This window comes from Drosophila bipectinata, chromosome 2R (genome assembly GCF_030179905.1).
Source record: "Drosophila bipectinata strain 14024-0381.07 chromosome 2R, DbipHiC1v2, whole genome shotgun sequence".
In the NCBI taxonomy this organism is placed as follows: domain Eukaryota; kingdom Metazoa; phylum Arthropoda; class Insecta; order Diptera; family Drosophilidae; genus Drosophila; species Drosophila bipectinata.
Window position 1 is genome coordinate 23,780,952 of NC_091737.1, and position 11,459 is coordinate 23,792,410.

Sequence of the window (11,459 nt, forward strand, 5' to 3'; positions counted from 1 at the left end):
TAAAATATTTATACGTTTTTAATCTTTTGTTTCTTTTTTCAGATGTCCAGGACCTGAGATATGAGAAAATAAAAACCAATACCTTAAAAACTGTTTTTAATTTTAAATAATAACCAACTATAACTACTTAAATAAAGTGAACCCCGTTATTATTAAAAATAATAATCAAGTTTAAATTTTGTAATTTTTTCTTTAAATTTGAAGACCAAACAGGTGGAACTATCGAACTAATATGAACGAACTAGTTCATTTAGAGCTTTTCCAACCAACCAAAGCTAGGCTTAGAGAAAATCAAATTCTCCGAAGAGTCTCAAAACGATCGTAGACTGAGCAACGTCTTGCAGCGGCGGTCCGCGAATTTTGTATCTGTGTGAGTGAGTCGTTAGAGTGTGTGTGTTTGGTAATGAAATTTTGTTACATTCCCAATATTTGAAACCTGCTGCCCAAGACTGATGGAGGCGCTCAAAAATGTTGAAAATGTGAGCAAACAAAGCGCAGAATGGGAATATCAGGCGGAAAGACTTGCAAACTGGGCGCCCTTCCCCGACCGAGACGATGTGTGTGTATATGAGCTTGGATCTCGCTGCGAGTGATTGTGTATGTGGCTGGGTGTGAGTGAGCAGTGTGTGTGAAATTTATCATAAATACTTTTGCACAACGCGCCCCTTCGCGACCAGAAGAAAGTTGCTTAGCATATACGCATAGAAGCATTAGAGGAGCTCGGGGAGCGAGGGGATCCGGAAGACAGCCGGACTGCTACTGCAATAAGTGTGTCAAAAAGGGCCTAGAACTGCAACAACAATACCCCGGGCTGCTATACCGAGAGCTGCTCTCTGCAACATCGCGTGTGTATAATCTAGGCGAAAATAACAAAAAATAATAACGAAGAAAGAGAAATAATTTACAAAAACTGGAACGAGCGCGGCAGACACGAAAAAGTGAAAGATTGCAAGCTGACGTTTGAAGCTGTGGCTGCGACGTCACGGCATAAACACACAACACACCACACCACACCGCACTCACACACATGCCAGCACACCTCTCGGATGATGGCTGGGGTGGCTGGTTAGAAGCCACCACCTGTCATGGGCGGTGGTTGCATGGTTGCCCCTGTCCCAAGCACCCTTTCCGCTCTGCACTCTATTTTTCAATTACTGCCGCCGAATGGCTCATAAATAATTTTCGGTGTTTGTGTTTCTAATTTATTGTGAGGCGAATAGGCGATTTCTAAAAGCAGTTCATTGTTCCTTTCAATTAGAGGCTTTGGCAAATGGCACAGCGTCAAGTACTTGAGAGATCTGCGATTTGCCCAAGTAATTCTCACAGCCCAGTTTCGATTTTTGAGTCGGTAAATAAAAGATTGTTTTTGACAACTCGTTCGAGTGCCGTTTCCCGGATGTTCTCCAAGTTAGAAGAGTTGCTTTAAAGCCAAGTTTTAAATGGTAGTTTCTCACATATCCACATTTTGACATTGTTGCTCTGCACTCACCCAAAGTGACGCAATCATTTGCATTTTATTTTAATTTCTATGATTTTTTTCATCCGATGGGATGGCTGAATAACCAGTTGCCGCGTTGTTTCTGTTCGGCGGTTGTTTCTTTGCATTTATCAAATCTTCGTATCTGGCTTTAATGTGATTAGCTGTGGCAATTATGCCAATTCAAGTTCATTATGATGATGTTGTTGTTGTTGTTGTTGTTGTTACCGTATTTTACTGTTATTATTGGCATTTATTTAATTGTCATTGTTAGCGTTTCGTTAGGCAATAGCAACAAAAAGAGTAAGAGGCGGCTTTGAAACGAAAGACTTAGGCAACAAACTCGTTCGGCCAAATTGAAACTGAAACTGAGGCTCGCCCCATGCAAATGCTTCCGACTGCTTATCAATTTATTTAAATGTTTTGATTGCAACAATTGCCTCTGCCGAGCAACTTTCGATTCTGCCATTGTCATTTGTTTCCATTTATTTCCATTGCATTTCATCCGCATTCGGCTGGAAAGAGCTAACACGAACCAGAAAATATTAGCTGATGGCTTTGGCATGTGTGCGAAATTCTATGCCACTTGAGAATAGCCATCTCGGGTTACCACCACTCTCCATGCTCGTCTTAGTCACACTCAAGTGGCCACGATGGCATGGTGTGTGATGCAAGTTGCCCAGAAGGCGTTTTGTCATCGCCGCCCCCACTAATTTCCCCCTTTCTGGCGAAGAAGGGCCTTCCCAACATATCCATGTCCATTACAATTATCATTACACGCTAATTATGACAGAAGCACGGCATAATTGGACCATTCAATCACACCGATTGTGATCGCATCAAAAGATCAAACTACTATTTTTTGTCGCCATCGTGGGCGTGGGCGTTGCCATTCATGGAATGTGAATTGTTGATTGATTTTCGAACGTGAGCGGGGGCTGAAGACAATGCCGAGCCACTTACTCATCGGCGAGGTGTTGAACGACCCGAGTTAGGGTCGTTTTAGGCAGCCATCTAATCCCCAGTGCCCAGTGCCCCCCCTTTCGGGTTTCACACATCAATTTGTTGCTACACATTCGCTCTGGCCGATCGAGAGCGAGCCACAAAAGCGGAACAAAATTTAATTCACAGCCAATCAAAATAATTTGGTGTTACAAAATCTGTTAGTGGCTGGCCTTCGCCGCATTTGCATTTTCCCGTTTTATTTTCCATTTTTCCATTCGTGTTGCAGCTGCAACGGCCATGCAATGCTCAGATCAGGCCAGCAACCTTCGGCGCTAATCATAAGGCCTTGCCGCCCACCCCCCCAAGCCACCCACCCAACCACCCAACCACCATAGTGGTAACGTTCATTAAACTTGAAAAGAAAGCAAAACGATGACGATGACTTCGGCTTTGGCTTCAGCTTCAGCTTTGGCTTTGTCTGAGAGCCAGCCGCCAGTGAGCCGCATTTATTTTAATTTTGGTCAAAGCAACTGCAATATCCACAACAATGCATTCAATTAAAGTTACATGCACTTGCTCACTAGACTCACAATCTGCTTTTTCCACTTCAATTTAATTGTTGAAACAAAAACAAAAAATAAGTAAAACCGAAAGGAAACCTGCCAGCAACAATCGCGTCAATTAATCAAATAAAAAAATGCAACTATAGCCGGTGCCAGGCGGCAGTTGCTGAGTTGCACGAGCGATGTGCCAGCGGGTTGCAAGTTGCAAGTGGCAGCCGCTCCAAGTTCAATTGTGGCACGTTTGGGCCAAACTCACAGCGAGGTCAATGGCAAGGCAAAGTGGCTTCCAGCTAGGAAACCTTTTTGTCGTCCAACGTTAGTTAATTAAAATTCATTAATAATAGCCCCACAAAAGCGCCAAAATAAACGAAAGTTTTGGCTACGACGACGCCTGCGCAGAAACTAAATTTTGTGTCTTGGTGGGCCCGATTTGGTGGGTCTTGGCCGATGGATCTAATCACGGCCCGAAAAGGAAATCTCTCTCCCACTCAACTCCCAACTAATACATAGTTTTTTGGTCATTTTCATTGTACAGCTTCTGCCAGAATCGGACGGGTGACGGGGATGAGCGGATGATGGCCAATGACGAATGAGCCGTGTCCCCCAGAACCAGCAATCGAAAATCAAAAATCGAAAAATAAAAAATCAAAAAGCGAATCTTTAGCCTCGAAACTCGATAAACTAGCTGCGTGCTGCAGAATACCCGTAAATTCCAGCCAAAGTGAAATTAGAAGTGGAAAAGAAAAGTGACAATCTTAACTGGTTGGTTGCCCCAAAACCAGTCGGAAGCTGCAAACAAAAATACACAAAACAACAACAACAACAGCAACCAGAAAAAAAAGGCACAAAGGTGGAAACTTAGATCCCCAAGCATGTATCGGCCAAATTTCTACGAGTCGACTTGCCTGCGCTGTAGCGAGACTGTCTATCAGGTAGATCGCGTGGGTCCGCTCAAGGATTTCACATTCTTCCATTCCGGTTGCTTCAAATGCGTACACTGTGGCACCAAGCTGACGCTCAAGACATATTTCAATAATCAGCACAAGCAGGATGACAAAGAGGTAAGTGCCGCACCAGACGAAAGACTTAGGCTACGAACTCGACAGACTAAATATTTGCACAGCTGCAAGCTGCAAACTGCAAACTGCGAAATGCAAAATGCAATCCAAACGACGTTTTCGTTTTTTTTAGCCTATGCATAATAATAAATAACTTCGTTACTGCTGTTTGCCGAGGCGACACAAATGTGTGTCAGTGCGGTCTGTCATTCATATGCAATATAGATACACTTACGTATGAGTATATAGGCACAGTGCAGTGCGTTTCGTGGCTATACAGCTGCGGTTAGACAGGCAGTCGTGGGAACTAATAGATGATATAATTAGAGACTTGAATCTATATACCTAATAACACTTTCTTCTCTTTTATTTTTAAATTTTAAAACAAAAAATTATTGAAATATTTCCTAAAACCACAAACCTCACTGTACTGAGGTCCGCGTTTGCAGTTACATGACTCTATTGCCACCTGCTGTGTGTAGGTGAAGCGGTTAAAATGGGCATTTGCAAGCGGGGTCTGACTTTCGGGGTCTGCTCACGCACTCACAGCGAAGCCCAATAAGGCTAATGGGGTATATCCATTTGATCACTGGATATGGACGTGCCGTGATTCAGCAGGAAATATCAAGACATTCCAGGAGAAAAAGGAAAATTTAATTGTAGATGGATATCAATGGCTATTACGAAAGCACAATAGAAAGGCTACATTCCAGAAGTATTTTAAGATTATAATCTTTATAGACGATAAAAGGGTTTTCCACCATCTTCATCCGCAGGTCTATTGCAGTTCACATGTACCAAAGAGCGGACCCGGCCATCTAGACCAGACCTCGGTGGGTATTCGTCAGGCCCTGAATGCGCCGCGTACCAACAAATTCGTGAACGAGCAGATACGGGGAACGCGCAGCGAGATCGATGGTCAGTATCTGTGGTATATGGTGGTGGTGCACTGATTTCCATCAAGGCTAACTGGTATTCTTTGCGGGATTTCTGCAGGTGGCCCTCTGGGGGGCTCTCGCCAGTCCACACCAAATGGCTATGGCGGCCGTGACGTCAGCTCTCCGTCTCAAAACGATTCCGACTACAAATACGGACGGTTCGACGCCAGTGCCCTGCACATCGCCCACGCCCTCAAGCAGACTGAGATCCAGAAGGCCTACAACAAGGCTCGGGAGAAGCCGATCGACTTTTACCTGGTAAGTAATCCTCGATTATGGTCCCGATCCCCGATCCGATTCATCCACCGAGATGCGAAGCTAAGTGGCCGCAAATTAAGAGATTATTCAGTGCAGAACATCTAATGAAATTTTAAGTGGCTAGCGGGGCTAGCTGGTCAAGTGTGTATCTCCCATTCTCTCCAAGCTCCACCGATTGTGCAATGTTCCTGGGCAGCCGGAGAGTCGAGAGCTTAATTAATGCACTGCCCGGTGCCAGAGTAGGTGATTATGTAGGCTAGTGTGCTATTTACACCTGTCTGCGTGCGGTTTCATGGGGAATTGCTCAAGACTCTGGTTCTATGTGCCACCAAAAGTAACATAAAAGAAAATGGTTCTCATTTATGGCGCTGTATAAGCACTCGATAGAAATATATGTGATTGAACTAATTGCATTATCATTGGCAGTTGAGTGCATTTGCCAATTGATCTAGTTAGCGGGGAAATCGGCGAGGCGATTTTCGATTTTCGACCAAGCTGATGGGATGATCTCTAAGCCAGATTATAATTTATTAGCCCGCTTGGCCGCCACAAGCTGCTTACGACTTACGGCTGGTATCAGGTGCTCCCATCTTTATCCATGAGTTGGCACTTGCCACGACTGGAATGGTAATCTTCGCATGATGCTCGGGTGAAAGCATTATAATCGCATTTTACGTAAAAACGAAATTCAAATCGCACACATTTTGCTTTTCTTTGGTTGCTAGTTGCCAGTGCCAGTGCCATTGCAAATGCAAAACAAAAAAAACAAAAACCGAAACAACCAACCGATTTTTCTTTCACTTTCGAGAATGCCACACGCGACTGACCACCGCAATAACAAAAATACAACCACCTCCAGCACCTTCCCAGTCAGAGACAACAGCAAATATTTTTATTGCAACGCTCAATTTAACAAATTTCGAACAGGTGTCTGATGGCACACACCACATAGCCAGCCACAAGACAGCGAACACGAGTGGAAAATATGTGGAAAACTGCATGCATGCGATCATTAAAATTTGTATATGTTTTACAACCGCTACGCAGCACACCTGAAAACCCACCTATGTACTGGTACACCCCCACCCTGGCGCTCACTATTTTGGCAGGTTGCATTGATTTCCATATACAGATATAGTCAAAAGTGTAACACACAAGATGGCAATCTTTAATTGGCTGAAAAGTAGAGTCTTGATTAAAAGGCTCCTTTCCGGCATTTACATTCAAGAGACTAAATATAGTTCGTTTTCAAGAAAATGGCCGTTTTAATAGGTGACAAACTGCATGCCGTTTATAAGGAAGTTCAAACAGTTAAATTTGATTAAATTATTTGAAAATCCTTAAATTAAGTATTGATATAAAATTCAAATTAAACCAGAAACTCAATTAAACGCTTTACAAATTTCTCTGTGCCAAAAAACCGAAATAAAATTAGTCATCCTCTCCATTTTCCAACTGTTTATATGCTAGCGTAGATCATTAATTTAGAAAAAAGCCATTATCCTGATTTTACCGACCCAGTCCTAGCCACTTAACCGCGCCTGTGCGATCGCAAGTGTAGCACAGACCGAGGCAGTGCCACCGGTTGAAGTCGGCGTCACTTGTTTTTCCGGCTGCGCTGCTGCCGTTTGCCAAATCTAATTTATGCGCAGTACAGTGAAAGTAACGCTCCACAGTGCGAGCTTGCTCTCCCCAACTCTCTCTATCTACTCTCTTTCTATGGATGTCTCTCGTTGGGAGCCCTTATGCAATGCACGCGTTTTTAAACGCCATGTAATCGCCGTGTAATTTGGCGTAATAATATAAAAACTCTCACGCAGCCGCAAACGCAGACACTTCCTCATACCTGAAAGCTTTTTGCGCGTTTTCTGATCGACGCCAATTTACAATTTAAGTCACTGTTTTGGTTTTAGTTTTGGTTTCTTTGGCATTTGTTATTATTTTTTTTTTCAATCATTTTTGGCCTGCCTGCCAGCTTGCGCAATAATTAATTTCCACATTTTTGGACTTTCGTTTTCGTTCGACTCTGATTTGATATTTTTTTTTTTGTTAGTATTTCTATTTTGCTCTTTTCGGCCGTGTCACTGTGGGCGTCGCATAACTGTTCGGGTGGCTCTGACTCTGACTTTATGGTCATATTTAAAATCCGCTCAAATCCGCTCACGCAATTCCGGCATCATCGCTCGGATTGCTGCTTCTGACCATTGTCACTGGGCCTTTGAACCGTTTAGAGTTTTCGGTTTTCAGTTTCAGGTGTTTCTGGGCTTTTGTTTTTGTTTTTGCCACTTATTACTTTATTTTTGTTTCTGTTTTATAGTTATTGTTTGAACTTGACATTGGATTTCGGTTTTAATTACACATTGTTGTGCCCCCGCCTCCCCCTCCTCCCTGCCGAATGGCGCTAAATGCTTTTCAAATGATACATATTCCCATGCGGAAGTCGCCATTTCGCAAAAACGAAAAAAAAAACAGTCTGGCAACGTCAAAAATGAAAGGAAGTTAAGTGCAGCTTGCAGATCGGTGATTAAATGTGCTAACATTGAGAATGGGGGAAATATGACTCAAAATAATGACTGGCTTAGGAAAAGAGTTACGCCTACCCTCTATTATTGTGGCTGAAATGTTTAGAGGTAGGCGGCGAGAATAAACGCTTTTGGAATTTTGTATTGCACAAGTACTATTTAATATCATAGGAATTAAAATAAGAAAACACGTAAAAATAGCTTTGTCTTATAGATTATTATATCTTGAAGACCTGTCTGTAGTTTCATCAGGATCAAAGGGCTAAAGAGTTCTCTTGTATCAACATTCTTGAGCTATTGTCGAAACTAAGTGACTTAATCCACTCTAATATTAAAAACATCCTTTTAAAGGCTCATCTATACCTCCGTAATTCATGTCTTTTATGGGTTAAAATACCTGACTACTTCAATATCAGATGCTTTTTAATTTATGGGATGGTTCAGTAATCTTTAAAATACGTATAGTATACTAAGTTAAAGATGTTGTATCTTTTGAAGTAGCTGTTAACATTTCATAAGGTACTTAGCCAAAGCTAATTGATAGATTATGGATATTTGCAAGTGAAAATTGATTCCCAAAGAGTGCATCCTCCAACTCATATTGAGGCTATGTTACTTAATGCTTGAGTAAACTGAAAAAAGATGCAATGTACCTGTAATTATCAATGGACACTGGTCTATTATCAGTGGAGGCACGCAATGCGTAGTGCAGTGAGTGGGCGGATTCAGGGGGAGGGGATGTGCAAGAAGATGCCACTGCATTCGGAATCGGAGGCCTAATGTCAGACATTGAGCCGGGCTTGTGCCAGCTCAAGCATGGCATTATAATTAGCCAAGTTAACAAACCAAGCATTGCAAAAACAACAAACTCTGGAAATGCAATCGAAAAGAAACTGCAGCTTTCTCTGAGACTAAGACTCTTTTCCATTTTCCTATTTCAGGCTCGCGAGGAGCAGGCACGCCTCGAGATGAAACACCGCAAGGAGGAGGATGACCTGTACCGGAAGTTCGCACGCAAGCGTGAGGAGGAGGATCGCAAGATCCAAGACGAGTTCCAGGACGAATGGGAACGCGAGCTGCAGCGGCTCACCCACAAGTTTGAGAAGGAGCTGGCCACCTCACGCCGGAGTCGCGACGAGGCGAATATCCTGACCCTGCGCCATGAGCAGCAGAAGGAGGATCTGGAGAAGAACATGACGCTGCGGCGCAGCAAGAAGAAGGAGAGCATCACCCGGAAGATGCTGGAGCACGAGCGGTACGAGACGGCTGCCCTGGTGGACCGACAGTCCAGCGAAATGCTGGAGCTGATCAGCGCCCGTCGGTCAGAGTACATGCAGAGCGAAAGCATCTTCCTGGACGATGAGTTCAGCGAGGGCGCCGTGCCCATTGAGTATCCTCTGAATGCCCCAGTGCCGGCTCCACCAGCGGTCAGCAAGTTCCAGATCTACACCGATCCCGTTGAGTTCGAGGACGTCGATCGCATCGCCATTTCGGTGGCCCAGGAGGATCAGAAGACCTTTACGGACCTCGTCCGCCAGCTGGTCGGGCGTTGCACCACGGACATCGAGAAGGCCCGCACCATCTTCCGCTGGATTACGGTCAAGAACCTCAACGCCATGCACTTCGACGACGATCTGCGCGGCGACACGCCCATGGGTCTGCTGCGAGGCATCAAGTACGGCACGGAGAGCTACCACGTGCTCTTCAAGCGCCTCTGCAGCTACGCCGGGCTGCACTGTGTGGTCATCAAGGGCTACTCGAAGAGCGCCGGATACCAGCCGGGAGTTAAGTTCCAGGACTCGCGATTCCGCAACTCCTGGAACGCGGTCTACGTTGCTGGCGCCTGGCGCTTCGTCCAGTGCAACTGGGGTGCCCGGCATCTGGTCAACGCCAAGGAGGCGCCCAAACAGGGGCGCGGCAAGAACGATAGTCTACGGTAAGGGAGGTACTTTTAAACTAAAAGGATGTCCTCCATAGTGTCCTCTTTCCTTCACAGCTACGAGTATGATGATCACTACTTCCTCACGGATCCGAGGGAGTTCATATACGAGTTCTATCCCCTGCAGGAGGAGTGGCAACTTCTGAAGCGCCCCATTACGCTGCGGGAATTCGAGAACCTGCCCTTCGTCCGGTCACTCTTCTTCCGTTACGGACTGCACTTTGCGGACGAGGGCTATGGAGCTGTGGTGTTCACCGACGACACTGGAGCGGCCACAGTGCGCATCGCGATGCCCACGGACATGCAGAGCTGCCTGATCTTCCACTACAACCTCAAGTTCTACGACAGTGACGAGGAGCTGTCCTACGACGGAGTATCCCTCAAGAGATTCGTGATGCAGTCGGTGATCGGCAACATTGTGGCCTTCCGAGTCCATGCCCCATGCTCTGGCGCCTTTTTGTTGGACATCTTTGCCAATGCGGTCACTCCGCAAGAGTACCTCACCGGGGAACCCATGAAGTTCAAATCGGTGTGCAAATTCAAGGTAGGCGGTAGACTGTCTCCTTAAGGACAATCCTTTAGGAGCTCCCGACTAAAAGACTTTCTAGAATGGCTATTCCCCAGAACTCGTTACGTTCCTTAGAAGCCCATTAAAACACTCCATTACTTCCAGATTTGCTGCGAGGAGCTGCAGACGGTGATGGTGCCACTGCCGGACTGCGCCAGCGGCGAGTGGGGGCCCACGAAGGCCACCCGCCTATTCGGACTCATCCCCATCACGCATCAGGTAGGTTGATTGGTTATTTGGCTGGGTGATTTGGTTCGAGTGCCGCCGTGTGCTTGCTTGCAGGACCCGCTTATCTTCGCCGGACGCAGCCTGGACCTCCAGTTCCGCATGTCGCGCCCCCTCACAGATTTTATGGCCACGCTCCACAAGAACGGCATCGAGGAGAAGAAGCTGGCCAAGTATGTGACTCACAGCACGCTGGACGACATTGTCACGTTCATCATTAAGTGAGTGCACAGGGAAATGGGAAATTTAATGGCCGCTCATTGCAACCAAACCCCAACCCCTTGTTTCTCCTCCCTCTAGCTTCCCCGAGGAGGGTCAGTACGGCCTGGACATATACACGCGCGAATTGGGCGCCCCCCAGCACCATCATCACCACCACAACAACAATAACAACTCCTCATCCTCCTCCGGCGAGAAGCATTTGTTGACGCACTGTTGTAAATATTTAATCAACTCGTCCAAGCGGAATTGAGAGTCGGTTGAGCGGGATGTCGGGATGCCGGGATGGAAGTTGTCTCCGGGAAGGACAAGCGAGGACGGCGCTGGTCTGGAGGCATTCTAAGCAAACACAAGCACAAACAAATTGCAATATTAATTATAGTCTACGTATATGCGCCCGCCACCACATAACAAAGATCCATTATGCAGGTGCTGAGAGACCACCATTCCGGCCAACCCACCAGGTTGCGCAACAGGCACCCCAACTTGTAAATACTCTAGACTCTAATCATTAGACCTTAAAGACCTTACAGCCCTAAAACCCAGCTCTTAATCTGTACATCTACCGAATACCGAATAATGCTTAATAATTTATTATAGCAACCTTACGCATTCCACTGCATAATATGATAAAGATTATCTTACATGAACATAATTATCGATTAAAAGTTTAATGTTTTTGTTTAAGCGTTCGTACTTGTGAATAAAACCGTACATCTATATACTCTATATAGCCCCCAAAAAGTG

The 11,459-nt window shown here is 45.4% G+C and overlaps 1 protein-coding gene across 3 annotated transcripts; it reads left to right on the forward strand.

The window, feature by feature from the left end:
* Window positions 1-270: 270 nt before the first annotated feature.
* Hil (peptidase hillarin) lies at window positions 271-11,454 on the forward strand. 3 transcript variants are annotated; one of them, XM_017238162.3, is made up of 9 exons: window positions 271-370; window positions 3,521-4,046; window positions 4,820-4,961; window positions 5,040-5,239; window positions 8,703-9,697; window positions 9,758-10,244; window positions 10,374-10,487; window positions 10,551-10,714; window positions 10,794-11,454. In XM_017238162.3, exons 2-9 carry the CDS (start codon window positions 3,858-3,860, stop codon window positions 10,963-10,965), a joined length of 2,463 nt encoding a protein of 820 aa, XP_017093651.1. In that variant the 5' UTR covers window positions 271-370; window positions 3,521-3,857; the 3' UTR covers window positions 10,966-11,454. The 3 variants fall into 3 exon arrangements, with proteins under 3 accessions (XP_017093651.1, XP_017093652.1, XP_017093653.1); XM_017238163.3 differs by having other exon boundaries at window positions 320-400; XM_017238164.3 differs by having other exon boundaries at window positions 356-374.
* Window positions 11,455-11,459: the final 5 nt, after the last annotated feature.